This window comes from Neltuma alba, unplaced genomic scaffold (genome assembly GCF_004799145.2).
Source record: "Neltuma alba isolate B1F8T4 unplaced genomic scaffold, ASM479914v2 tig00007957_pilon, whole genome shotgun sequence".
In the NCBI taxonomy this organism is placed as follows: Eukaryota; Viridiplantae; Streptophyta; class Magnoliopsida; order Fabales; family Fabaceae; genus Neltuma; species Neltuma alba.
This window is the reverse complement of record NW_021634912.1, coordinates 1133-28229: the sequence shown is the minus strand read 5'-3', so window position 1 is coordinate 28229 and position 27097 is coordinate 1133. Positions and strand designations below refer to the sequence as shown.

The 27097-nt window shown below is 35.9% G+C and overlaps 3 protein-coding genes across 6 annotated transcripts; 2 read left to right on the top strand and 1 right to left on the bottom strand.

The window, feature by feature from the left end:
• Positions 1–278: 278 nt before the first annotated feature.
• On the top strand, positions 279–4017 carry LOC114753493 (BTB/POZ domain-containing protein NPY2-like). Its single transcript, XM_028942172.1, has 4 exons — positions 279–536; positions 1542–1611; positions 1799–2986; positions 3445–4017. The coding sequence occupies exons 1-4, from the start codon at positions 478–480 to the stop codon at positions 4015–4017; spliced, it is 1890 nt and encodes a 629-aa protein (XP_028798005.1). The 5' UTR covers positions 279–477.
• An 8786-nt stretch (positions 4018–12803) lies between these two features.
• Positions 12804–13829, top strand: LOC114753490 (LOB domain-containing protein 39-like). The gene is made up of 2 exons (XM_028942168.1): positions 12804–12987; positions 13351–13829. Exons 1-2 carry the CDS (start codon positions 12804–12806, stop codon positions 13827–13829), a joined length of 663 nt encoding a protein of 220 aa, XP_028798001.1.
• A 3666-nt stretch (positions 13830–17495) lies between these two features.
• On the bottom strand, positions 17496–26650 carry LOC114753489 (QWRF motif-containing protein 2-like). Of its 4 annotated transcripts, XR_003741007.1 has the most exons (8): positions 24963–26650; positions 22381–22500; positions 21675–21791; positions 21502–21591; positions 18640–18747; positions 17821–17986; positions 17669–17712; positions 17496–17571 (listed from the first exon to the last, which is right to left on the bottom strand). XR_003741007.1 is itself a non-coding variant. In XM_028942167.1 (6 exons), exons 1-6 carry the CDS (start codon positions 26400–26402, stop codon positions 17903–17905), a joined length of 1959 nt encoding a protein of 652 aa, XP_028798000.1. In that variant the 5' UTR covers positions 26403–26650; the 3' UTR covers positions 17496–17902. The 4 variants fall into 4 exon arrangements, 1 of the variants encoding a protein (XP_028798000.1); XR_003741005.1 differs by having other exon boundaries at positions 17669–17986; XR_003741006.1 differs by having other exon boundaries at positions 17496–17712.
• Positions 26651–27097: the final 447 nt, after the last annotated feature.

Below are 27097 nucleotides of genomic sequence, written 5' to 3'. Positions count from 1 at the left end.
GAGAATTATTTAGTGCTCTTACTCTGCTGGCCATGTCCCCTGAGCTGATTCGGTAAGCCCGGGCTCTTTGGGCTTTGCCGCCGACCAAGGAAACAAGCCCTAGTTTTGAGTCTTCTTCCGTCCAAGAGAACCTTTACCTAAAATATTGGGCAATCCGATCTCATCTCTCTCTCATTTTCTCTCTCTGATTCAGCTTGTGCCTTGTTTGCTGTCAAGATTCGGTCATACTCCAAACTGTTGATCCTTAAAGCCGAGAAACTTTGATTCATTCAATGAGTTGATTGGTCCCCACTGGTGGGGTTGCCTTTTCCCTTTTCTGGGAATTTTTCATAGAGCTCAGGCTACTATGTGTGGTTCGCTAGGGATGTTTGGCGATGGCTTATTGGACTTAGCAATTAGTTATTGAGTTCTGGGAAGTTTTATCTTTTTTCCTTGTTTGGAGTGTCAAAGAGAAGAAGCCGATCTTGTATTATCAAGATGAAGTTCATGAAACTTGGTTCCAAGCCAGACACCTTTCAGACTGGTGGTAATGTTAGGTGAGATTACACAGGTTATTTATAAGACATTTTTGTTTCTTTCACCCGAAAAAAAGTTGTTTCGTACTAGTTTGTTGATTTTACAGCTGTAATTTATATGCATTGATTTTTTCCTCCATTTTTCTTCCCTTCAAGTGCTTACTCAGTTGTGGGATCTGCTTTTATGTGATCAAGCGAAGGCTTTCCAGTATTGATCAATGTTTTATACTAAAGTTACTATTCTGATAGGTCTGCAATGTGAACGAACATCGATGATCCTTCATATTCTACTTTCTTATCCTTCATATTTAGCTTTAATTTTCTCTGAAGCTTTGTGTCTGGCCATTTGTTGATGCCATCTATAGCTATCAAAGACAATGATTTCTTGTACATCCAAGGGCAAGCACTTGGTAGTGTCAATGTCGAGTTGCTTGTTCTTTATAATCACAGCATAGAAGTGCTCGAAAGCAGGAAGTATAATAATTGAGCGAAGTCTTGCTCAATTTTTTGATGCTAGATGAAATTATCTTGCCAAATTTGTTTATGCTGTCAAAGCTGAAAACCATTAGAATGGAGGGCAAACTGATGGATGTTCTTATGTGTTTTGCACAAATTGATTTTCTTTAAGTTTTAATTAATGAAATAGTATGACTTTTTAAAAGGCATAGGTGTGAGAAAAATGAATAAAAAATGATGATGGGAATTGGGGTGAATGGGCAAGGGCGCAAGGTGCTGTAGAATAAAGATTTCGGTATACCATAGTTACTAATGTTGTTAAACCTAATAAACATTGGATGCTTATCTATACACTATTGTTGAAGACAAGTGCTTTTGCTCTCCATAATTTAAGCAATTGATAACTGTGACTTGGTAAAAACTTTTCAGAAAGTATATCTATGCAGGAATTTGCGTTCATTCTGTTTGACCTAGTCAGCAAACTTGTCTTATACTCTATTCGTTGTGTAAATGTTAGTTTATAATGCACACTGTGTAGAGAGTTCTTAAAAGGACCCATTACATGTGCAGGTATGTGGCAAATGAGCTGGCATCAGATATCATTGTTAATGTAGGGGATATAAAGTTTTATTTACACAAGGTATGCCTCAACCCGATATTCTTTCTAGGCTTTTGATATATTCTATATAAACTTTTAGCAGTGTCTTGTTTTTAGGACCCAACTCCTAAAAAATGTTGATCAAAGTTGACTCGTTTTATTTACATATAAACAGCTATGTCATTCATTCATGTTCTGTTATGAATGAACTCATTACTCTTCCGTGTAGTTTCCTCTTCTGTCAAAGAGTTCTCACCTGCAGAAGTTGATCACTGCAACTAATGAAGAAGAAAACAGAGATGAAGTTCAAATTTCTGACATTCCTGGAGGCGCTGCTGCCTTTGAGATGTGTGCCAAGTTTTGCTATGGCATGGTTGTTACCCTCAATGCTTACAATGTGGTTTCAACTCGATGTGCAGCTGAGTACCTTGGAATGCATGAGACTGTTGAGAAAGGGAACCTTATCTACAAGATTGATGTTTTCCTTAGCTCTAGCATTTTACTCAGTTGGAAGGACTCAATCATTGTTCTTCAGACATGCAAGTCTATTTCACCCTTGGCTGAAGACCTAAAAGTGGTCAACCGGTGCATCGAATCGATAGCAAACAAGGCATGTGTTGATGTATCCAGAGTTGACTGGTCCTATACCTATAACCGAAAGAAGCTTCTAGAGGAAAATGGGATTGATCAGAACAAGAATGTTGTCAGAACTCGGTCAGTTCCCAAAGACTGGTGGGTTGAGGATTTGTGTGAGCTTGAAGTTGATTTATTTAAGTCGGTAATTACTAATATCAAGTCCAAGGCAATTCTTTCTGCTGAAGTGATTGGAGAAGCTCTCAAAGCTTATGCTCACAGAAGATTGCCAAATTTCAGCAAGAGTACCAGCCAATGTGGGGATGTGTATAAACATCATTTGATCATTGAAACAATTGTATGGTTATTGCCAGCTGAGAAAGGCTCTGTTTCTTGTAGATTCTTAGTCAAGTTATTGAAAGCTGCCATTTCTTTGGAGTCAGGAGACATGACCATAGAAGAGCTGGTGAAGAGAATTGGACAGCAATTGGAGGAAGTTTCTGTAAGCGATATTTTGATACGAGCCCCGGATGGTGATGCTAGCACCATTTATGATGTTAGTATAGTACAGAAAATTGTAAAGGAGTATTTGATGCAGGATCTCAATACTGAAATTGAATCGGTTGGAGGTGATGGTGATCTTGAGGAGACAAGAAAGCCTGCTGGGATTTTATCAGATGCTTCCAAGCTAATGGTTGCAAAACTCATAGATGGATATCTTGCTGAAATAGCAAAGGACCCCAATTTACTTTTGTCTCAGTTTGTTGATCTTGCTGAGCTGGTATCCGGCATCCCTCGTCCGGCTCATGATGGGCTTTACAGGGCCATTGATATGTATCTTAAGGTAACTACTGTTCATGAAAAGATTAATTCGTTGACTTGGATTGCATAACATTAAAGTTCTATATATGATCTTGCGTTTAGTGGGAGATTTAAAATTGTCTATCATATTGTTACTAGTTGCTCCTCAATGCTTCTGATATGATGGTTATGCCTCTTTGTGGGCTGGGCTCGGGCTCGGGCTCAACTGCTCAAGCCTGTTGGCTTTTGCCATTTAGGTGTAATCATCATATATGAAGCACTGAAGTGGTCCAAGCCTAGGCATGCCTGTGGCTTAATATTGCAAGTCTTTGCTACACGGACTTGGGATTTAAGTCAATTGGCTCAAATTTTGGCTCGGACCAAAAAAATCCATTGGCATGCCTTGTCATGGACAAATCCATTGATGACAGACAACACATCTTAGAAATCTGCATGACTGACTGTGTGCGAAAGTAACTGATGCATTCTGTCAATTTTAAGGTTCACCCCGGGATCAGCAAAGGCGAGAGGAAGAGGATATGCAAGTTGATGGACTGCAAAAAGTTATCAGCTGAAGCTTGCATGCATGCTGTGCAAAATGAGAGGTTACCGATGCGAGTAGTTGTGCAGGTGCTCTATTTTGAGCAGGTAAGGACTGCCGCATCATCTGGCGCCAGCACTCCTGATGTACACAGAGGAGGAATGAAGGATCTCAACAATGGTGGTTCACATGCCAGCTCAAAATCCGGAACAACAGCTAACACAGAAGATGACTTAGTGGACGGTTTGGGAACAGCAGAGGAGCTGAAGGCATTAAGGAAGGAACTTGCATCCTTGAGGATGAGCAGTGAGAAAGATACCGGAGATCATAACAATAACAAATCTAACTCAGACAAGGCTGTGATTACAAAGATGAAGGGTCTGCTCAAGTCAAAAAGGTCATTCATGAAGGCATGGACTAGCAAAGGAGGAGGAGAAAATAGTGGATCAGACTCATCAGAAAGTATTGGCTCTGCTAACCCAGAAGAAGCTAAATCCACACCTTCAAGAAATAGGAGGTATTCAGTTTCCTAAAGTGGTTTGACTCTTACTTTCAAGTTTCTTTTCTTTAACACGAGAAAACTGAGGTACATATAGTTTGAAGAGCACAGATCACTTGAAGAATTACTGCAAGTTAAAATGAGGAGAGGTGGGGCTCACTTTTGTGTCCCTTTATATAGATCTTATGGAAGTGGGTCCAATCTTTCTCGTTTTCTCTCTTTACACCACTTGAAGTGATTCCAGCGATCCAAGTTCAATAGTTCAGAAGAGCAGTGTATTTTGAAGAATGGAGATGTAATCCTTCGGTATTTATATTCTGTATTCCTGTCCCTAATGGTAGTAATAGTTACTCCTAGGAAAGGAATCTAATGGCATCAGCTTCAGCATTGTCATCAAAACTTCAACTATACCCTTATTCTAGTGATTCTCTGCAGCTGACAAATTATAAGTAGATCAAGTTATTTAATAGTGATTTTATACATATTAGTGGGTTTGTTAATTAATTCCTTTTTTCTATTAAAAAAATTCCTCGTAAAATGTTTATTTTGTTTAAAATCAAGATAGTAGTTTGAAATAGTCACTCATTTTTCTCTCTTAAAATGGTATAATAAACAGCAAGTTATTGATCGATTTACAACTATGCATTGTTCCTGTTATTTTATGATTACTAAATACCAACTTTTCAGAAATGCTTTTTGGTGGGTGTGTGTGTGTGTGTGTGTGAGGACTGAAAAATGATCGTATGATTGGTTTGATTTATTTGCTGTACATTGCTAGTTTTTGTCGATTTAGTCAATTACTTTCAAATCATTCGCCGCATATGATTTCTTTTGATTGGCCCAAAAAAAAAAAAAAGGCCGTACGATATCTCAGCAAATAAAATGAAAATAATACAAAGAGAGGGTGTACGTGTATTATTAAACTACTACATATTAGTGTTTTCACCAATTTAAATGCGACACTTAGTGGATCATTCAAAACTAATTAATTTATTTTTAATTAGAGGGGCATGCACTAGCTTGCTTGATGATTATGTAGAAGATTGAATTTCCCGCCTCTCACTTGGTGGAAAGTTTTCATAACATTAAAATATAAGGTTATTATTATAACTTTTCTCTCTTTTATTTGTTATTTGAGTGGGTCAGATTTAAACATTATCTAACTTTATTTTCTTCAAACCTAAATTACCGAAATCACATAAAGTGCCCGTTTGGATGAGCGATTGGAAAAACTGCTTATTGAAAAAGCAGTTTATAGATAAGTGAAGTGGGGTAAAAGCTAAATTGGATAAGCTGAATTGTGTTTGGATTGAAGTTCAGAAAAGCCCGTTTACAAAAGTGAGATTGGTAAAAAGTTATTTGGATTATGGTTGAGTAAAAGTAAGTTTGGTTGCAAAATGACCAAAATAGGCATGAGTTTTAATAAATAATAAAAAATGGAAAAAAATAATTTGACATAATACAATGGAATTAAAATAATTTAATATGAATAAGTAAATTAAAATTTAAAATTTTAGAGAAATGAAAAAAATTATTTTAACCATTCCTTCCATCTTACTGCTTTTTTCTTCAAAAAATTCTCTTTTCTTATGTTGACCTAAATACTCATCTGATCTTATGGTAAAAAGTTAGTTAAAAGGTTAGTTTTGATCTTGAAAATAAAATCTTCATAAATTTAATCTGTAATATTTTTTTTATTCTTTTTCTCAAACTTTTGAAGCCTTAATTGAATGCAGAGGACTCAGATTGCACTGGGGACTAATTTCTTTTCTTTTCTGTTGGGTTCGTAACAACAATTTCCATTCCAGTGAACGTCGAATGTTTTATAACATGGGCCCCGAAAAAGGCAATAATTTGAATAACTAATAATACTCATGAAAATAGTAATGACATTTTGAAAATACCCTTCTTTCAAATTACACCCACACTTTATTGCGATCATTAATTTTACTAAACAACAAAATTTAAAAAATCACACTTTTTTCTGGATAACTATCAAGAATATACTACTAGTTAGGTTTGCCAGTGGCCAGAGGGCATAAGCATAAATTAAATGCCAAAAAACGCCATTTAGAAAGGAAAGAAAGAACACGCAAATCACGCCACAGCTTAATTATGCAAATGATTTTTTTTTGGCAAAGAAAGCATAACTATAAGGCTGTTATTGAAATTATTTGCGTAAATCCATATAAAATTTCTCGCATAAATTATAATTAAAAGGGTCATTTCAAACGCGTAAAGAATAATAGCAAAATATAGTTCAAATTGTAGAAGACGATGGAGAAGTAATGACATATAAAAACACAAGGTTTGGCCCAAAACTCAGATCTAAAAATCAAGAAACGTCATTAAGCATTGATCACAAAAATTCGATGAAATACACTGAAACACAGCACAAAACCAGGCCAAAAAAGAAAACAATACGACAGCACGGTGGTTCGATTTCAGTCAATCTATCAGCTCACAACAGATTAACACACACACACAACTCCACATGCTTTGATTAATAGCGTATCACTCCTACATTCACCAAAAACCAACACAAAAATATGGGAATCGGCCAACCTGGCACAGATCAGACCAATCGAAGTTTGGCAGAGGTAGATTGGACACTCTGTTTGAATAGGAGGCTAAGATCTTCGACGCACACCTGAGATGGACCAGCTGACGGCGGCAACCTGGGTTGGAGACGCCGATAGTAGCTCCGACAGGGTGGAGTCGTGATGAACGACCAGCCTCTCGGTCACTCAAAGCCACACCCAAGTTGCTTCTTGTCACGGAGGAGACGCGACGGAGCTCACGGCAACCAAGTCTCGGTGGTTCTGGTGACGACCCGACGGAGGATGAGGGGAGGCAGCTCGTGTGAAGGACTAGGCTCTCGGTCATTCGAAGCCACACCCAACATGATGACCTCACAGAGGAGACGCGACAGAGCTCACGGCAACTCTCAGTGGTTCTGGTGAGGATGCGACGGAGGAGGCAGGATGAGGGCTCGCGGAGAATGGAGAGCAGACGCGAAAGAAAAAAGGAAAGAAGACTTCAGGAAGAAAAAAGAAATAAGGGACTTCAGGAAGACTTCAAGAAGAAATGAGGGACATATTGGCCGACAGGTATCTCAACGGTAAAAAAATAAGCCATTACACTAATCCAATAAGCCACAAAAGATAGCTTGGGCCAAAACGTGCGTTTATCAGCTTAAATCCCATAAACTACTTTTTTTTTTAAGCCCAACCAAACAGGATCATTTGACCAATCGAGCTTACACTGCTTTTAAGCTCTCTAAAAGCCCTACCAAATGGACCCAAAATTGACCGTAAAATTATTTGTGAAAACCAAATCACTTGCTTGGAAATGAGGTTGAAGCACCCCTAAGATTATATGTAATTTTAGCAGTTTCATTAGCAAGTTGCAGAATTAATTTAACCCTTTTTTTCCCCCCATAACTTGACTACTGAAGTCACATAGGATTAATTTTGAATTCTAGGCAAATTACTTATGAAAATTAGGTGATACCCTTAGGAATGACTAGGAATGAGGTTGTCTTTCAATGATCCTTCAAATAAATTTAAATAATTGAAAATTTGTAATTGAAATTAATAGCTTAAAGGTCTTAATTTTCTGTCATATTTCACCCAACCAAAGAAACTTACATGCCTATCATATTTACAAAAAACACAAAACCTCATTTTCAAAGCCAAGGCCTGTCACTTTAAATTAATTAGCCAGAAGTGTTACGTGCCTGGTGGTGGGTTAAGTGTTAGTTTCTTGTTCTTGAATTGTAGATAAGTCCAACCTTTTTTTTAAAATTTTTTCTCCAAAAAAAAAAAAAACACGAGCGCCCACATACAACCTCATTTTTAAGCAAGGTTTCCGAAATGTTTAGTGGTCTGTTGAACCAAACAGCCCCAACTTAATGAGGTCTTAATTATCATTTGCCGGAGTGTTTTATTATTAAATACAATACCTTTCCAATCAAACACTGAAGTGAGCAAATTACAAATTTGAAATTAACAGATAGCAGTACTAATAGCACGCCTATGGTTTTGTTGTACACTATTACCTTCGCTTCTTAATATAAGAGTTAGTTTGATTTTTAACTTGATTTTAAATATAAGACTCTAATTCACTTTGTTTCTCATATTTATTCATTTTTTCTGAGGTAGTCTTTGAAATAGTAGTACATATTAAATGTTTCATCAAATGACACTTAGTAAGGGTATTTTAGGAAAGACAACACATTTATTATAAATATTTAACTAATTTTCTTAATTTATTCAAATTAGTCAACTAACTCTTATATTAAGGACAGGAGGTAGAATTGTTATTAGCATGATTTAACGTTAAGAACATCAAATTCATTTAACTTTCTAAAAGGCCACATAATTGTGATGCGGCATGAAGAAAAGAAACTCTGGAAATTTCCACACCTTGTTTCTGTCAAGGGAGGGGGCAGCCACATTGGTGTTGCTGAAACAACAAAACGTATACGTGTACTAACAACATAATATAAAGTCAATTCTTCCATTCAAACGTTTATTTCGAAGCAACCTCTATATTTAGACCATCAAATTATAGTTTATTAACCCTTCATCAATTAATTTATACTCATTATTGTTTTAAATTAGATAATGGTTAAAAGTAAACATTTTTAAAGAACTTGAATGTGTCTCATCCATAGCTTTGTAACCTTGGTTAATATTAATAACTTCTCCATTTTTCCTTCACATAGGAGCCAGATGGGTGTTCGATTTTGTCTTAGATATAAGCACTCAATTACTTTATTTTTTACATTTATAAATTGTTCTTAAACTACTCATATTGATGGCACATATTAAGAGTTTTGATCAACATGCAGTTAACTCAAATGCATATGATTAAAATTATTATATTTTAGGGTTGGCAAAAAAATTATATTTTTTAAAAAATCAACACATATTTTGTTTACAATCAATTAATTTAGTTAGTGTTTTTCAATTTTTATAAATTAATTATTCAGATTTTATATTAAGCAATTAACAGAGTATATTTACTATTTATAGCTACAAAATATTCATTGGGTAAGCGGCACAATCGGGTAAGTAGAAAAGACTCGATTTTCTTCAATAAAAGTTGCCAGTGAGCTTTGTAAATGAGAAAAAAATATGTGAGATAGCCACTTTCAATTAGGTCCTATGATACTTAAATAGAATGGTGATCCTAAAGTATAAATTTTTGTATACAAAAGTTGTAATATCAAAATTCATAGTCAGGCTAAAAAAAAAAAAAGTAATATCAAATTCATAGATTAACATATAAAAACTATCGCTTAATTCTAATAGCATAATCTTCTGACTCATACTTTGAACTAATTAATCATTAATTTTACAAGGTGAAATTCTCATTTATTTTTGGCCAAACCAAAATCCTTGCTCAATTAATATTGCTCCTAACAATCAATTAATTCATCATCTCAATCGTATACTACTAATATGAAACATAAAATATAAAATTTATAATAAGTCACATTATTCACAAAATTAACAGTTGATTCTCCGTTTGATTACAGGAATGCTCATTAAGATAAAACAATTAAGGAGTCTCTTAATTTTTAACCACACAATTGATGATAGGCACAAAATGCCGAACTATGAGCTTGCAGGAGTTTTAACCTATTACTACTGGGCTCGCATCTTCCGCGAACAATCCTAGTTTTGTTGGATTAAACTAATGTTTTAAAAGCCGGACCGGAAGTCGAACCGGAAAGATCAACGGGTCATGGTTCAATCGGTCGGATCGGTCGGACCGTTCGGTCAGACCGGTGACGCAATAATTAATTTAAAAAATATTATATACATATAATTAGTATATATGAAAAATATCAAATTATTAAATAATTTAGAAATGCATTTAAATAATCTAAAATTATAATAAAATCATTGAAAATGGACTAAAACCTTATATATTTAATTTTATGTATGTTTAAAATATTTAATGATATTACAAATTATCAATTCATTCAAATCAAAATATTTTTTTAAAAGATAGATCAAATATCGAAACAAAAAGACTAGCGACTCACGATTTTAACACCACAATATATGAAATTTTCAATGAAATAATACTATATGGTTATAACTAGTCTAAAAATATATTAGGATATTTAAGGGGATCAATTTTTTTATTTTTCTTCTATTTTTTAAAATTTTTAGTATTTTTCAGTCAGGCTAAAAAAACCGTCCGGTTTTCTGAAAACCGTTCCGGTTCTCGGTCCAACTCCGGTTTCCGGCTTAATAACGGCTCAACTCCGGTCCAATCCGGCTCAACTATGTGAACGGTTTTTTGGTCCAAACCGAGCCGTTAACGAGTCCGGGTGACGGTTCAACCGGTCCGACCGTCCGGTTCGGTCCGGTTCTTTAATCATTGGATTAAACGCTAAACACTGTAATTTAATAATTTCTGGTTTGTTAAGAATAGTAATTAATTGTGTTGATTGTTGGATAGAGATGCCACGTATCCAACTTAAGTAATGGCTCCAACTTCTATGTTTCTGTGTCTCATTACAATCCAATCCATCACCATCTTCTTCTCTCTTCTCATCTTCATCGTTTTCCTTTCTCAATCCAATCCATTACCTTAAATTCCATGATTTTACAGTTGTCTTTACACACTGCTCTTGTCTCTTTTTATTACAACTGTTATTTGTTGAATAGGCCTGTCCTCTTTTATAAAATCCTTTTTGAGTTTGTCTGGGCATTTAATACATTATTATCTATTTTATTCCTAATTTAATGTAATTAATATATTCTCTTTTTTCATTTATCTCACTATTACTCTCTCATGTTTATCTATTTATATATAGGAGTATATTTGAAAAAAATTATATTTGCTATATATTAATTGATTTTAACTGATTTATACTATTTGCTTAAACCATGTAATTTAGTTAAAAGGATCTTATAATAAAGGATGGAGGGAGTACGAAGTAATCCTCTGATCATATTTATAAATCACTTTCAACATGTTTCACATAGATTAAGAAAAACCTTAAACTTCATTAACTCTTATTTAAATTTAACAACTTTTCAACTTTTTTTTTTTGGTAATAAAATTTTAGGAAAGGGGTCGGGCTCACCCACGATCCAAGGGCAGGGCACCTAACTCATGTTTCCATGACTTTACGGACCAGGCAGGAGAGAACACATGCCTCCACCTCCCCCTGGCTAAAGGGCATTAACCACATGGGAATTAGCCCCAGAAGAGGTCGCTTCCACTTAGCTGTGGTGATGCCTCCCCCAACGCCGCGATTGGAGCCACAACAAAGTGGCACTTCCTAGGATCGAACCCTCTCCCTTTGGTGAAAACAACTTTTCAACTTTATCCCTATTTAATATATATTATATCTCATCTAAACAAAACCAACATAATAATAAATAAAAGGTAAAATTATACATTCATACAAAAAATTTCTCTTAATACCTTATAGATAGGACAAAAAAATTATACTCCTCTAGTCCTATTTATAAGACATTTTCAATATATTTCTCTTGAGTCTAAAATTTTTTTAATCTGATCAGCTTTATCTTAAAATTTAATAACTTATTAATTTTATCTCTATTTATAACATCTATAGTTTTCAAGAAAATAACAATAGGCACAACAACAAGCAAGGGTAAAGTTGTACTTTCACATAGTAAATTTAACGAGGTGACTTGCATTAAAAGGGCGAATTTTTTTTTCCTTATCAAATGAGTAGATATACGGTAATACACTTTTTCCAATGTTTTTTTACAAGCAACGAATAGATAAAACAATTAAGTTATTAAGATTAAGAAATGCAGTTAAAATTATTTAGGATCTATAAATATGTTAGAGATATGGTTTTTTTCTCCTTCAGAAATATCCTCATTTCATGGACTTTAACAACTCTTACACGAAGAAACTATGAGTACATTGTGATTAGAATTCTCTATTTCACCGAAGGCACAAATAAACATTCTATCATGTATATACTTGAAATAGATAGTTTTAGTTTCTTATAAATAAGATCATAAAAATACTTTTAATCTTTTTTTATAAGTATTAACCACAACCACTGTTAATCACAAGTCTTAGATGTCAAAATAGTATTAAATGCACCAACTCAAGGTTGGTGTAAAACTGTGAATTATATTGCATGTGGGAGCTCTTTCGTAACAAAAATCTGATTTTTGCTTTCTCTATTTTAGATAAAATTCTTTTTTCCTGTTAACAAATAAAAAACAACTTCCAATCGCTTAACAAAATACCATTAAATTCCATGCCAGACTTTCCAAGCTACAGAAGTTAGTCAACAACTTCGTGATTGGAAAATGAATGAATTATATATATATTTATATATATATTGAACTGATCAAAATGAATGCGGAGAATATAAGTAGAAAGAGTCCAAAACTGTTGGAATTATGAAGAAGAGAATCAAAGGGCACCATATGATTCAAACATTTGCGGAGAACCAGAGCCGTTATCACCCGCTTCTTTGGAAGTACCCAGCACCTCGTAGTTCCTAACTTAACCCATCTTCTTTTGTATATCAATTTAATACTTAACACTGGTTAATCTTCCTTCCTCAACATCGATAATTATGACAATGTAACTCTCTCTCTCTCTCTCTCTCTCTCTCTATATATATATATATATATGTAGACACACACATGCCATTGTTGCTTCGCATTGAAAATCCATTGTGTTCTTTTAGCGTATAAGGGTACTTGTTTTGAGGAGTTGTGTGGTTAGACAAACCCTAATTTAATTAGGGTTGTATTATATATATATATATATTGAGGATCTTGGAGTATCGGAGAAATGAGTTGCAGCGGTTGTCGTGTTCTGCGAAAACGATGCAGCGACGAGTGCATGCTCCGGCATTGCTTTCAGGGGATCCAAGGCCCTCAAGCCCAAGCCCACGCCACCGTCTTCCTCGCCAAGTTCTTCGGCCGTGCCCGCCTCATGTCTTTCGTCTCCGCCGTTTCCTCCTCCCAAAGACCCCGTCAGCTCTCTCTCTCTCTCGCCCTCCTCCTCCTTCTTATAATATGTGTGTGTGTGTGCCTGTGTGCTGCGTGCCCCTCAATTTATATCTATCTATATATATATATATATATAGAAGTTATCTGTAGAGATGATATAGCTATCACAAATTAACTGTATAGTATAAACGATTTGATTTGAACGAGAGTCAGTCTGTTATACTCTCTGAAGATAAGTGTGCGTGATGATAAAGAAAAGTTATTCTTGAGAGGTGAGGTTTTCTTGCGAAACAGGTGAGTTAACTTGGGAATAATTGACCGATAAAAGACTAGAAATAAATACCACTATTTTGTATGTTTGATTTTGATGGTTTTGGTGATGGCAGATTTGTTTCAGTCGTTGTTGTTTGAAGCGCTGGGACGTACCCTAAACCCAGTGAATGGAGCAGTGGGGCTTCTCTGGTCCGGGAATTGGCATCTCTGCCAGCTGGCGGTGGAGACGGTGCTCCGTGGCGGCCCGTTGACCCCACTACTCCCTCCGGATTTCTCCATTTTTGGTGGCTGCAGCGGAGGTTCAGTAGTTCCGGCGGAAGATGAGAGTTTCGGGTCGGCCATGAATAGTTCTACCGATCAGAGGGAGCACATGAAAGGTGAAAGGTCATCAGTGATGTTAAAGAGAAAGGTAACGAGTGATTCTAATATGGACGACAGGGAGAATTTTCAAGCACGTGGTCAGAAGATGCTGGAGAGGGCGAAGAAGCAGCGAGCGGGGACGCCGTCCACGGAGGAGTATGAAACGACCTCGTTTGGGACTAGTAGCCTACAGGGCAGTGCCGAAAGGAGACTCCTAAGACTATTCTACTGATAATAAAATTCCATGGAACATGAAGCCATTGGAACATTTCCAACCAGCCTCTTCCATTCACAAGCTCAGCATTATCACTGCCTCTATCCCTCAAGGAACTGTTTTCAGGATGTTCTTAATACTACTTTCGGTCCTAAATGGTCCTAAACATAAGAACTAGTTAATTCATTTGACTAGATTAAGAAAATAAGTTAAGTTAGTTATTTGTTATAAATATGTGTTGTCTTTCCTAAAATATCTTTACCAATCAAGTTTATGGGTTAGAACTACTATTATTAGAAGGACTACTTGAGAAAGATTAGATAAATATGAGAGATAAAATATATTGGGGTCTTATACTTAGGATAAAAATAAACAACAAAGTTTTATATTAAGAACCAGAGGTAACATATATAAAAAGCTTTTACCGTAATTTCTATTAATATTAGTACTTTCGATTCTTTTCCTGATTTAGATTTATGCTCTTTTACGAACCTTGTATTAAAAACTGTTACCTTTAATCTTAGTAATTTTGTCTTTTATTAAAAAAATAAAGCCATTGGAACATAAAATAGCGTCTCTCTCGCTCTCTCTACAGTCTACACACACAAAACTAGTCAGTCTTGGTGAGTGTGGTGCTCATCTAAATTTAAAATTTTTAACCAGTAATATTTAAATAAAAAATCATTGGTTGAAAAATCATACAAAAAGAATCTTTATTTTATAATTTGTACATATTAAACTAACAAACCATTAAAAATATGAAAAATAAATCATATGAAATTTGGATAGTCAAATTTATTTGGACGGTACAGATTTAGCGCTGATCAAATTATCAATTGGGTGATAAGCACCCAAATAAATCACATGTCTGTGTGTGGGAGAGAGAGTTTGATTGAGCACCTTTATACGATAAAACGGAATTAAGATCTTTATCTTTAATAATATTTAATGGATTGTATTTTGACAAGGATATAATAGAAAGGGTAATCACAAAAAAACTACGAAAAGTGTGACATATGATTAAGAAAACATTTAACCCATGGTTGATTTGATTTACTATGGAATTTTAAACTTAATTCATAAAAGAATTACCTATGCTTTACCTGGCAAAATCTACCAGTTACAATAACATTGTTTATCTAACTTCTTGTGGGCTGACCTATAGGGATTAGGTCTAGCAGAAGAGGCTGATCTCTCATAACGTAACGAATCAAGATTCAAATCTCTATTGGAAAAGATAATCATATTTAGTGCCTGACAGTGTCATTAGATTGCCTCTAATAAAAAGATACATATGTTTTAGCAAAAAAAAACTTCTTGTGGGCTTGCCACCCATAGTGCGTATTTAATGTTATATTATCTAATTATAAAAAGTATCGAAATCTAATTATAAAAAGAAGAAGAAAAACTATCAAAATCGTTTAACATGAAACCAAGCTTGCTAGTAGTCATGTATGAGTTGTGTTTTGAGAAAATTTCTAGAGACATTATAATTCGTTTGTCACGGATGATCATAACAAAATAGTACAAAACGTCATTCTGGGGAAGGTATTGCTTGAGAGCAGAATTGAATTACTTGACGTGTTCACTGATTTTAAAAGGAAAAAGACAGAAAAATGATACTTTAACTTCAAAATGCCAGAAACGTCTGCTCAATTTGGAAAATCCCATCTTGGTCTTATCAGACCGAATTGGGATTATTTTGTTAAATGAAAAGACAAAACTACCCTTTGTATTATTTGAAAAAAAAGCAGGGGAAGAGAGGCGTGGTTTAACTTGAGAATGCTTGGTTGAAACCGACAGCACAAAGAATGGAAAAGAGAGGAGAAGGGAGTGGAGGAGGAATCTATCGCCGTGGAAGAAGAGAGAAGAGAAGAAGGAAGGACGCGTTCGTGGTGCTGTGGTCACCGTGGAAGAAGAGAAAAGAGAAGAAGGAAGAGCGTGTTGGTGGTGCTGTGGTCATCGTGGAAGAAGAGAAAAGAAAAGAAAGACCGAAGGGATACATTGTGGGAGTCGATTGAAGGGGAAGAAGAGAGAAGAGGAGAATTTTACAACTCCAATGTATGGATTAACAATATCTTTATATATGTTTACAATTTTAGTATCGGTATTCACAACAGCATTTTCAGGATAGAAAAAATATCCCCATTTTACAACATCGGTTAAGCATTTAACAATTTCAGTATAATATTTTAACAACTCGGGTATACCTGTTAACCACTTGGTTTCTTACCTCCCTACACCTTGGTTGGACGGCCTGTTTAAGCATCTGGGGAGAATTTTACAATTCCAGTGTATGGATTTACAACAGTTTTATATATATTTACCACTTCAGTATGTGTATTCACAACAGCATTTTCGAGATAGGAAAAAAAAAAACCCATGTTACAACTTTGGTTAAGCGTTGTACAACTCCAGTCTATGGATCAATATTTCCAATAATGAATAAACCCACCACATCACAACTTCAATAAACCAGACAACAACCCCAAAATAAGTTTTTAACACCTCGATTATAAGTTTTAACAACTATCATAAAAAGAAATGATCATTAATACCAATTTTTAAAACTCAGTTTATATGAAGATCATACTTAAAACATAAAATATAAGGCAAAGAATATCTAACATGAGCAATAAGTAAACTCCTCTTGCAGCTTTTGTCATAGTTAACAACACAGTTAAAGGAAATAACAATTTCAATAAAGGTATTTTTCTAAAACCAGATCCTTGGTGACAGTACTTACGTAATGCCACACATTACCTACTCTGAACCCTCAATGACTTATGCAGAACGCAGGACCATCAAAAACCATAAAACACACCGTTATAGTGATGCTACGAGGATGAAAGAGTCATATGATTTCAAAGAAACACTTACCCTTTCGAATCACCACCTTCTCGTCACTCTCGAGCAGCCTCCGTTGTGCATGTTTCTCTCTTTTCCTTCCTGCCTATCTTCATCTCGTATGCAGCTTAACGCGATGCCCACGTTTTGTATCTAGTGAGGGCAGTTTTATCTTTTCATTTAACAAAATAATCCCAATTTGATCTGATAAGAGCAAAACGAGATTTTCCAAATTGGACGGACATCTCTAGCATTTTGAAGTCAAAGTATATTTTTCGGTCTTTTTCCCGATTTTAAAAGCCGTGTTTATATTATCTTTTGCATGCAGTCAGAGAGGATCTCATCACGATAAACGCGAACCTGTTCTAGTAAAAATGTAATGTCACTATTATAGATAAAAATTGTTAGAAGCAGTTTGATCATTTTTCGTATAAGCATACATATGAATGGAATGCTGTTTTTCAATAACTATTAATTGAGTTATATCCAAGTATTGTTAGACTCGATTAAAATAGCTCTCTTAAATACAATTTTTTGAATCGAACTCGAAATTTCGTAATTAAACCGTCAAAGTCCTGTTTACGAAGACGAATGCCTGATAAAATAGCATGATGTTGCCGTAAAAGAAAGGATTATTCTGCAAAATTCTCAAGAACAGCATCCAACAGCCTTCTAGGTGAAATTCATAGTAGAATATGCTTGTATGATTCGACAACAACGCCTGTTCAAGATTTTGAGATTGGACATCATGCTTGTGCAATCATTTGATCTCCCCGAGAGGCTAGGATTTCACAGTCCACGTATAAAATTGCAGAGAATTATAATCTAGGCCTGAGGTTGCTAAAACTGATAACGACAATAATCAAACAGCAAGGACTGGTGTTCAAGTGAAGGATCTTGGCCACAAATTTACCTAATAAACAAATGGTTAGTTGATTATATACATACACTTGAACCAAGGGAATTGCTTCCAACTACCTAACAAAGAAGCAGAAGGAAAAAAAGGTCACCTTTTTCTTTTTCCTGTGATGATGATATTCATACACAACATATACTACACACGACATTCAACAGGAACATATTAGGTTCCGAAAACAAAAAATGTAAACACAGAAAACCAAAAACCAGCTAAGCTATCAGCTCCATATTCCATTGTCGTTACCTTCTGTGTCATCTTCACCCGTGGGAAATTAAAAAGCTGGTTAGTGTTAGCAGTAAGAGTGAGGAGTCAAGAAAGATCAGTCCTACACACGTGTTGTCAGGTGGCAGCCAGTAGTCCGAACACGACAAAGTTGTATTATATGTGTTCTTAAGGTGCAATCCCTGACCTGTTATTATAATTCATAAACCAGGAAAAAGAAGCTATGAGAATACTTATACTGGATTAATGAGAACCTAAGGCTGCATTGTCATTGCCAAGTATCCTTTTCTTTTGGGATAATGAATATATATATATTATATATTATATATTTTTTAACACGCTGATAGGAGCATTGGGTTTGCTATGGATCAGACATGGATATAAAACACAACATAAACATTACCACAGGATGAGATATAGTATTTAAATACAGTTCAAAATAACTTTCATTTGTAGTCATGTGTGTGTATTAACAAAATTATTAAGCAACTCGGAGTGTGGCAAAATCTGATGATATCTGAGTAAAATCTCATCACAGTGACAAGTTATTTCAAGGAAGGCACTTAGACTTCACTTGCCATTATTTTCAAATTTTTTTGCTTGACAAAGAACTTTATGGATAAAATGATACGAGAATGAATAAGTAATGTTCCATCAAGATTATAAAGCGACAATTATATTACGAAACTAAAACTCCAAAATGACAGTTATTTTGAAATGGAAGGAGCACAATTTGAAACACCATTTCACTAACCAGTGTAGGATACATATTGAACTCAAAAAAGAGCAGGTTTTTATGTCTTGGTGTTTAGATGAGAAAACTTGATAAAGACAGATTACCTGCATAGCTTCTAAAGATGACAAGAAATCCTTGCATTGTTCGAGGAAATGCCTTTGTTTTGCAGTCACCTTTACAAGTTCTGCCATCAGGGAGTTAGTTTCTTCCACCTGCCAGAAGCAGATGACTTTATAAATACCAATACAAGAGATAATATTAGTTTGGCTAAAACAAAACAGTATATTTAATCTAAAGACATCTATTTGTCAAAAAAAGAAAAAGAAAAACTAAAGATCTCTACTCAATTCCATTATAGAGTCTTCTGAAAATGTTCGCTCCTCAACTCCTTTAGAACTAATTGAAGATTCTCAGGATATTACATGGTTTATTACCATATTAGTGAAAAGCAAAACAAAGCTCTTGGTGGCTGCGAAATAAACAACACACAAGCACCAATAATTCTGGCTACTTCTATCAAGACACAAGGGATTGCTCAAGGAACTATACATCAATCATTTTAAAAATAAGATAAGAAAAACATGCATTTTGAACATTCAATATACACTATCTAAAAGGGATGTGGATTCTCTACAGTTATCCAAAAGCTAGAAAAAAAAAACACACACACAATCAGGCATGTTACCCATAATCAATACCTTGTGGACGGGCAATGAAGATGGCTTAGTTACTCGATATGGAAATTTCATAAAAGATAAACGGCATATTAGCAAATTAATTCATTTCTCCTCCTAATAACACTCCACAAAAATCCGAAAAGAGAAACAAACAAAGGCTTGGAGATTTGTAAATGAACAGTTGGAAGGCATTAAAGAATTTTGGGGATTTTGAAAATGTCTTATTCCATTCCTCCTTGTTATATAACTCCCACAGGCCAAAAATCAAATTGGATTCCCTTTCATTCCCTCACTATCTGCCATTCAAGCATGCCAGTGGATTACAACCGAATCAAGCAAAACCTAGCCATAGATATGTGTGTGTGTGTGGGTATTTTTAAAAAAATCAACAAACAACACTTGCTAAAGTATCATATTTACCTAAAAACCAAAAAAAGATATCTCACTATCATGCATATCATACCACGTTTTTATATTTTATCATATCATTCAATCTAATGTCAATATCCTGTAATTATGACAACATTACATGCCATTTCATTTGCCCATCAGCATAACCACTGACCCTTGAAATCGGTCATCTTCTAGGTTATGAATAGTTAGGTTTTAAGAGAAGGCATCCATTTTACTGATGGATCTAAACAATAACGTTAGGTTAGGTCACCCAGGGGAAAAAAGTTTTCGCCACAAGTGACAAATTAATAATGCAACAGCTGAATCAGACATAATAAGTTATTTAATGGACTTGAAATATGTGGGACGGACTTGTCAACAGCTGGTTCCATCATTGATGATCAGCCACTGTGCACTAAAGAAGGTTTGTTTTTCCCGTGTATGCAGTTGTCTAAGACAAAAGCTTACCAACTACGTTATTAATACTACAGCTTGATTTGCTCACTTTGTCTGGGTGAATCAAGCATCCAATGTAATAAACTACATTACAATAACAATAAACCTTTGCCCACTATGTGTAGTGCATTAAGGCTAGTCATTTTCAAAACTGTATGGTGCATATAGGAAACTAGCAAAACACCTATTTGAGCTTCCTGTCTACAAATTCTACAGCAGCAAAGGACGCTCTGAAAATTACCGCAAATCAGGAAATGCCTTGTTAATTTAAAGAAAGAAAGCTGAATTATGACATTTACATGTGCATCTAACTAAACTAGAACCACCAAATGTTCCATGTTTCATATTAAGTAGGCGACTTGACAGTATAGTTAAAGATCAGTTTAGATCAAAACTCCTCAATGCATAACTAATTAATTTTGACAAATTTAACCAAAAAAAAAACAACAACAACGTAACCCTTATTCTACTTGGCGGGGTGACAAACCTAACAGACAACAGCACAAAATCTTTGACTGAATTTAAGATAAATATTTAGCGAAATAAACTTAACGGAACCCCTAACTCTGATATTATTCATGTAGCTGAATTAAAGCTTCCTTTCCTTGAACAGAGGAGAAAGGAAGGCATAAAAGAGATGAAAATGTATCCAACTCCTGGCTTTCAAGAGGCTAGGTATCCTCCACCCTGAATATTCTCTCTCCACTTATGCATCACATGGCAAAAGTGGTATCCCTTGATAGATCCTCTTGTGCCCTTCTTCCGCTACATCACACATAATCTCCTTTTAGGCCTCATTTCTCTTTTCCTTATGTAGACTTAACTCCATTTAGCATCTCTCTGGGCCATTTATTTCTTCATTACATAACTTGGTCTCAAATATCACGGAGTCCATCAAAACTCGACTAACAAGATGAAAAGGTGATAAGGGTTAAGGAGAAGTTAATAGCTGCTAGATCACAAGGTTAATTGTTATATTCTGAAAACAAGTTAAGTGCGATAATGTTTTATATCATAAAAAAACAATTTTAATCAACATTTACAAAAAATTATTATAATGTTCTTGAGATAAAATGAAAGCACGACTGCCTTCATTTGGCTTGATAAATTGGAGGCAATAATCGAACCAACCAATCAACTGAAGCAAGACTTCTAGACAAGTATAACATCTTCAGACTCGGGTACTTTCGTGAGAACTTACATATCTATTTGATTATTGACCCAATCCTATCGTGGATGGTGTAAATAAATTGACTTTCAGGATTTCTGAGTTTCTCATGACTCCTTAACCTAAGTCCCAACTCTAAAACAAAAAAAGGGTACTTACAATACGAAATTTGCTTTGTCATAACCTTATTAACACATCTTATATTGACAATTGATAGAAACACACGCCCTCTACTGGAGGAGCACATTAGGAAGCAAATAAACCAAGATTACCTTTGATGAAAGAGAATAGATTGAGGATGACATTGCTTGCATGACATCAACTGCTGACCCCAAGGCATCCTTCAGATTTGGTACATCGGCCTACAAAGAAAACATTATGTGATTATTGAGAGACAACTTTGAAATGGTGATTAGTGTTTAAAATAAAAGGTAGCGGCACATACTATTGCTTTTTCAATGACAGGAAGACGGAGGGTGCTGGCCTTCAAAGCTTCAGTTGCTCCAACCAAAGAACTGGAGTGATCTCTTTCTAGAAGGGCCCACTCTTCCAAATAAGAAATCTATAAGACCAAGCAAAAAAGCTTCATTTATGATGAACAATAAAGATAATTAACCAGCAGTCTATTGTGATAAAATATCATCAAACACTGTACTTTGTTGTAAGGTGATTAACTAACAGAAACATCAGCTACCATTGCAGCCATTTTCAACAAATCCAATGGTGCAGAAGTATCTTTTAATTTTATCATGTGCATCATTTTTCAAGAGTTACATGCATAAGACAAGGTTGCAATTGCCCAATTGGTCTGGCCACAATCACGCCAAGTCAGGCAGGACAAAAAGAAATACGGAGCGAGGCTAGCACCCAAACAACCCCCCAGCTCAATTCCCTCATTTAAAAAGAAAAAGAAAAAAATTAAGGACACATGAAAATCTTGAGCTTAATATGATTTTACAGATACTCGTGTGAAAATTTTTTCTCAATGGTCATTTCATAATTTTTAACAAAATATTTGTTTAAAAGAAAAAGGCCCAGGCAGCCCAGCATATTGGCGGGCCTGGCTCTGGGCTTCAATTTTGAAACTTGATTTGGGGGAAAAAACGTTAATTACACAGGTAATCATTTAAAACCAAAATCCCAAATCTTACTTGTCCCTTCATGATGGAAGTTAACTTCAATTTTTGCCTCAGCAATAGCAACTTGATTCGTTTAAGTATGACTGCATGCCGTAGTTCTGATGTCGTTACCCACGCATTCCATAAATGCCTCTGATACAATTAAAAAATATAGGCAACTGTACATCAGTACAATTGTTATAAGGGGGGAAAAAAAAATCAGCCATTTTCCATCCAAATATGAATTCACTTTTTAGATGTACAACTACAAACTAGCTGCAGAAAAACAAATTAAAGAGTTACTGCCTCAGTGATAAAAACTTAAGATATTGTCAAAATAAATCAAGCACCAGAAAACCATAAACAAAATCATCAAATGTCATAATGATTTCTGGACATATCAGAAAATGTTAAGTGATCAAACTATGTCATGTCAACATGGTTGTCAAGGACCACTTCAACCAGAAAGTTTAAAATTTTAAGTGAAGTTTCATAATTGGCTTTATTGATATCTATAGCATGCCCTCTCAAATGGAAGCCCTTTGGGTATGAACTGCAAACAAAGCACAAGACCACCATATCTTGTGTCAACTTAAATTTAATGGTAATAGAGGATGAGAGAATGAGAATGACTAGGATGAAACTCCTAACAGCTTGGTCATAGAGGCTCCGATATCATGTCAAAGGACCATTCCAACTTAAATAAGAGTTTGGATACCCCAAAGTAAGGGGAAAGGGGCAAAGTAGAGAGAGATAGAGAATGAGGTAGGCCCAACTTTTTTAGGACTCACATGGCAGAAGTGGGACCGACCACTTTCTCTCTATCCCTCTCTTCTTCACTCTTTTACTCCATAACCTCTTATTTGAGGGGTTCCAGTCTCCCTAAACAAGTCCAAACAGTTAGGTGAACGTCCATGTGCAACTTTATTATACTCTAACTATGGCCAAGAGGTTTGACGCATATCATGATGAACATAACTATTTTTTTGAACCCAATAAAACCCATGACCTAGAAAGCCGGAGATAAGAGTGCTGAATTATCAAATTCTGTATTCTGTTCTGAATAACCATGACAGCCTGGTCCAAGACACCTTGGAATATAGTGCACACAGTAAACCAAGACAACACATTCATGGAAGAATTTTATTGAGGGACCGAATCCACAAATCAATTATTAAGAAGCCCTTAAATTTACCACTCACATAACACAAATTTACAAGTTGAACTACAACAACTTACCATTCATAATTGAAATATATTTTACACTATTTGCCACTCAAGCAACACAAATTTACAGGTGGAACGATGAGTATTTAGCATTAATGATCCTTAGAAATAAAAGATTTGTGAATTTGGTACTTAGGCATAATTTTCCCTCCATTCATATCATAAGGCCTTTTGATGACCGAGTAATCAAAACTTGCCTTTTGAATAGCCTAAATACAGGTACACGGATCAAGGCCAAAATCATACAATACATGAATGCAGATTTTTTCCCTTAAAAAATATATAGAACAAAGGTATGATTAAGTCTATTATTTAGACACTAAAATCACTATTAACAAAATCTAATCATCGTAAACATTGATTTAGCATAAAAAATTCATCGCTACAGAGACATGAAACAGGTATGCTTGCAAAAATGGAGTATTGTTTCTACTTGGTCTTCTCTATGTATGGTGAACCGTGGTCGAAGTCATAGATCTAAAATATAAGGTTCATGACTTGGTGTGCATTGAGAACAGGCTCCAAGAAGGTCCTTCCACTACATTATCGTTTCAAAATTATTGGAAGACTATTCAACAAAGTAAGTTGAATAATATCTGTCTCTGAAAAGCGATCAGAGAAAAAGTCTTTAATCTTTATACAACTACTCACTATAGAAATCATACACATTAGGTCACTGACAATTATTATTTTCGTCACTGCCAACAAAAAAAGCATCAGCACTTGTTCGTGTAGATACTAAGTCCAACTCAACTCCAACTTTAAATAGTAGAAGCAACTGGCGTGTTTTCTAATTCAATGAACCTCATGAATGACCGTCAAATAAGTTTATCACAGCCATAGAAAAACATAGAGAACTCCACTCTTCACTTTCCTCCAATGGATCTACCTTCGTTTGTAAATAAAACAAACCATGCACAGCTAGAAAATAGTGACCATCCAATGTAGTTATCAGAACGAAACGCAGGATTTGTAATACTCTCTAATATTTCACAACCTTGATAATAAATCAACAAATCCTTTATGAGATTAACAATGCTAATTGATCCAAAATCTAGCACAAAAGTACTAAAGCAAGACCTTTAACCATTAACTTAAGGCCAGCCTCTAAAACTACCAGCACAGGTTGACACATAATCACTCTATAGAGCAAGATATCTAACACAAGGTTTATCAATTATAGTTTAACAAGTCATTCTTTTGTAAATCTTATAGAATGATATAACCATGATGACAACCTCCGTAAGTTTAAATTGTTCCAGAGAATAGGACACATATGCAACCATTTTAAGACAGGAAAAAGAATCAATCTGAGATATTTATATCATCACAAGCAACTATAACCTTAGTAAACGAATATAGCTTGACTGAAGCCGTGATGACCATACCTCTGCATTTAGTTTCTGCACCATAAAGGTAGCATCTGCCCTTGCATTGGCAAACCGCCACTGCACATATCGGTTATACAGAATCCGTAACGTGTGTGCATCAAATATTCGATCCTCCCCTATCTTTCCCCTCCGGATATCAACTGAAAAACTAAGAATTGAAGGTGGATTCAAAGAATTACTATTGATGGAGCTGGCAACTGCACTTCTCACCCGTGCTGGACTAGAGATTCCCCTTGATGGTGATGAGACTGTAGATGCCCATAGTTTACTAGGAGAGGCAGGACGCGCAGTTCCTCTGATTGGGGAAGCCATAGTTCGAGGGGATGATAGTGGGCCATCACTAGTGAACTTCTTGGATTGAACAACCTTTGAAGGAGCTGTCATTCTTGAGGCAGGGCTTGTTGATAAGGGTGAACCAGGATCCTGCAAACGGCGCAGCCGACTATTAGTCTCTTGCCAAAACCTCGCAGACACAGCAATGCCACGAGGTCGACCCTTGCCAGCTCCAACACAATCTTGTGCTCCTGAAGTGCTGCCAGAGGAAACGCTGTCTGTATCAGATGCAGTGAGATCAGAAGGCAACGAAGAATCATTTACTGAATTTACATCTGAGCTCTGCTGAGCATCCTTCAATAATTCATCTTTGCCTAAATCCAAACTCAATCCCCCGTCAAAAGATGCCCTTCTACCATCACCAATCATTGATTGCTGCAACGCCCGAACCACTTTTCCAAATCCGTTTCCAACAAGCTTCTTATCACCAATGAAATCCATGCTCCTTGACAAGTGATTGGAACCCGAATTCGACTGCCTGGTCCGAGCCGGCCATCGGTGCTGGTCCATGGGTCTCGAGTTCTCGACTTGATCTCCTCCACCGTCAACCTTACCTCTAACTGCAGGCGACCTCCGCCTCTCTGGCGTTGCAGCCTTCCTGGCATTGCTCGAAGTGGGTGTCGCAGCCTTTGTCTTACTAATCGGAAGTGAAAACGCCTCCCCTTGAAACGAAACCGACAAGCTCCGCGTAGAAGTGACCAGAAGCTTCGTAGCCGCCGATACATCACCGGCATTTCCTTGCCGTAGGACAGGCGTCAAAGGCCTGTTCGGAGTCGCGGGTCGCCTACGGTCCACTGATTGGGACCGTTTGGGCACCGTAGAGGGTACGGGGGTCGATGAGGGTGCGGAATTGATGGAGCGTGAAAGGAGGGGAGAGGGGCATCTCCTAGATGAAGACGACGAAGAGGTTGAAGTGGAAGTAGAAGTCGATGGAGAAGGAGACATGTACCTGGAAGAAACCTGCCTACCCTTGGGTCTTCTTGGAAGAGTCCCATTGTCTTTCTCTGAATGTAAAAGAGGAGGCCTCGATGGGTTTCGGTGGGTCGAGGAAGCCTTGGTGTTCAGCGGGTCAGTTGAAGCTGCTTCAGAAATGGCAGCCACCATTATAAGACTCTGAAATTTCCACACATTGCCTCTAAGATTAAAGGTTTCATTCCCGAGCCCCAGCTTTTCCCATGGCCGATTGTGCTCGCAGGAGATCAAGAAATTTCAGAAAGGGGTCAGCGCAAGATTCAGCATTTCAGGGGAACGAAACAGCTGAAAAGAAGAAAGTAGCGCTGAGTGCGGATTTAAGAGAGAAAGCGAGAGTAGGTAAACGAGATTTGAGAGTGTAGAGTGCTTCACAGGCGAGCTTTCTGGGTTTTGGTTTTTGTGAATCTTTCGAGGGACGTTATGTTAATATAATGACGGTTTATTTCCCGCAAGCACTTGGCTCGCCATTCTCTTCCACATCTCAAAATGTAAATATACGACGACGTACGTAATTATGCAGTTAAGTATTTTTAAGGTTGACCACAAAAAAAATAAAATCTTGTTAAGGTGTCAATTTCTAATTTTTTTATCTACAAAAAATATTTATATTTACTTTTTGGCATGAAAAAAAAAACTATCTTTGTTATTTCCTATAACAGAAATACTAAGTTATCGGTTTGACTTCTTAAAGAATTGCTTATTTGATTCATCACTTTAATTTATTAAATTTCCTGTGATGCTGTTTAAAATATATTTCATCTATTTTTTTTATTAAGTGAATTTATGACGTAAAAACATTCATAAATTTTAAAACCAAATAACAGTGA

Excerpts from the sequence above, each read along its gene's own strand:
- LOC114753493 (XM_028942172.1), top strand. The coding sequence starts at position 478 with ATGAAGTTCATGAAACTTGGTTCCAAGCCAGACACCTTTCAGACTGGT. Across the intron at positions 1,612-1,798 it reads TAAAGTTTTATTTACACAAG|TTTCCTCTTCTGTCAAAGAG; the intron begins GTATGCCTCAAC and ends TCTTCCGTGTAG. Across the intron at positions 2,987-3,444 it reads CCATTGATATGTATCTTAAG|GTTCACCCCGGGATCAGCAA; the intron begins GTAACTACTGTT and ends GTCAATTTTAAG.
- LOC114753490 (XM_028942168.1), top strand. The coding sequence starts at position 12,804 with ATGAGTTGCAGCGGTTGTCGTGTTCTGCGAAAACGATGCAGCGACGAG. Across the intron at positions 12,988-13,350 it reads TTCCTCCTCCCAAAGACCCC|ATTTGTTTCAGTCGTTGTTG; the intron begins GTCAGCTCTCTC and ends TGGTGATGGCAG.
- LOC114753489 (XM_028942167.1), bottom strand. The coding sequence starts at position 26,402 with ATGGTGGCTGCCATTTCTGAAGCAGCTTCAACTGACCCGCTGAACACC. Across the intron at positions 21,792-22,380 it reads CTTCCATCATGAAGGGACAA|ATTTCTTATTTGGAAGAGTG; the intron begins GTAAGATTTGGG and ends TTGGTCTTATAG. Across the intron at positions 17,987-18,639 it reads CATCTTTAGAAGCTATGCAG|GTCAGGGATTGCACCTTAAG; the intron begins GTAATCTGTCTT and ends TTATAATAACAG.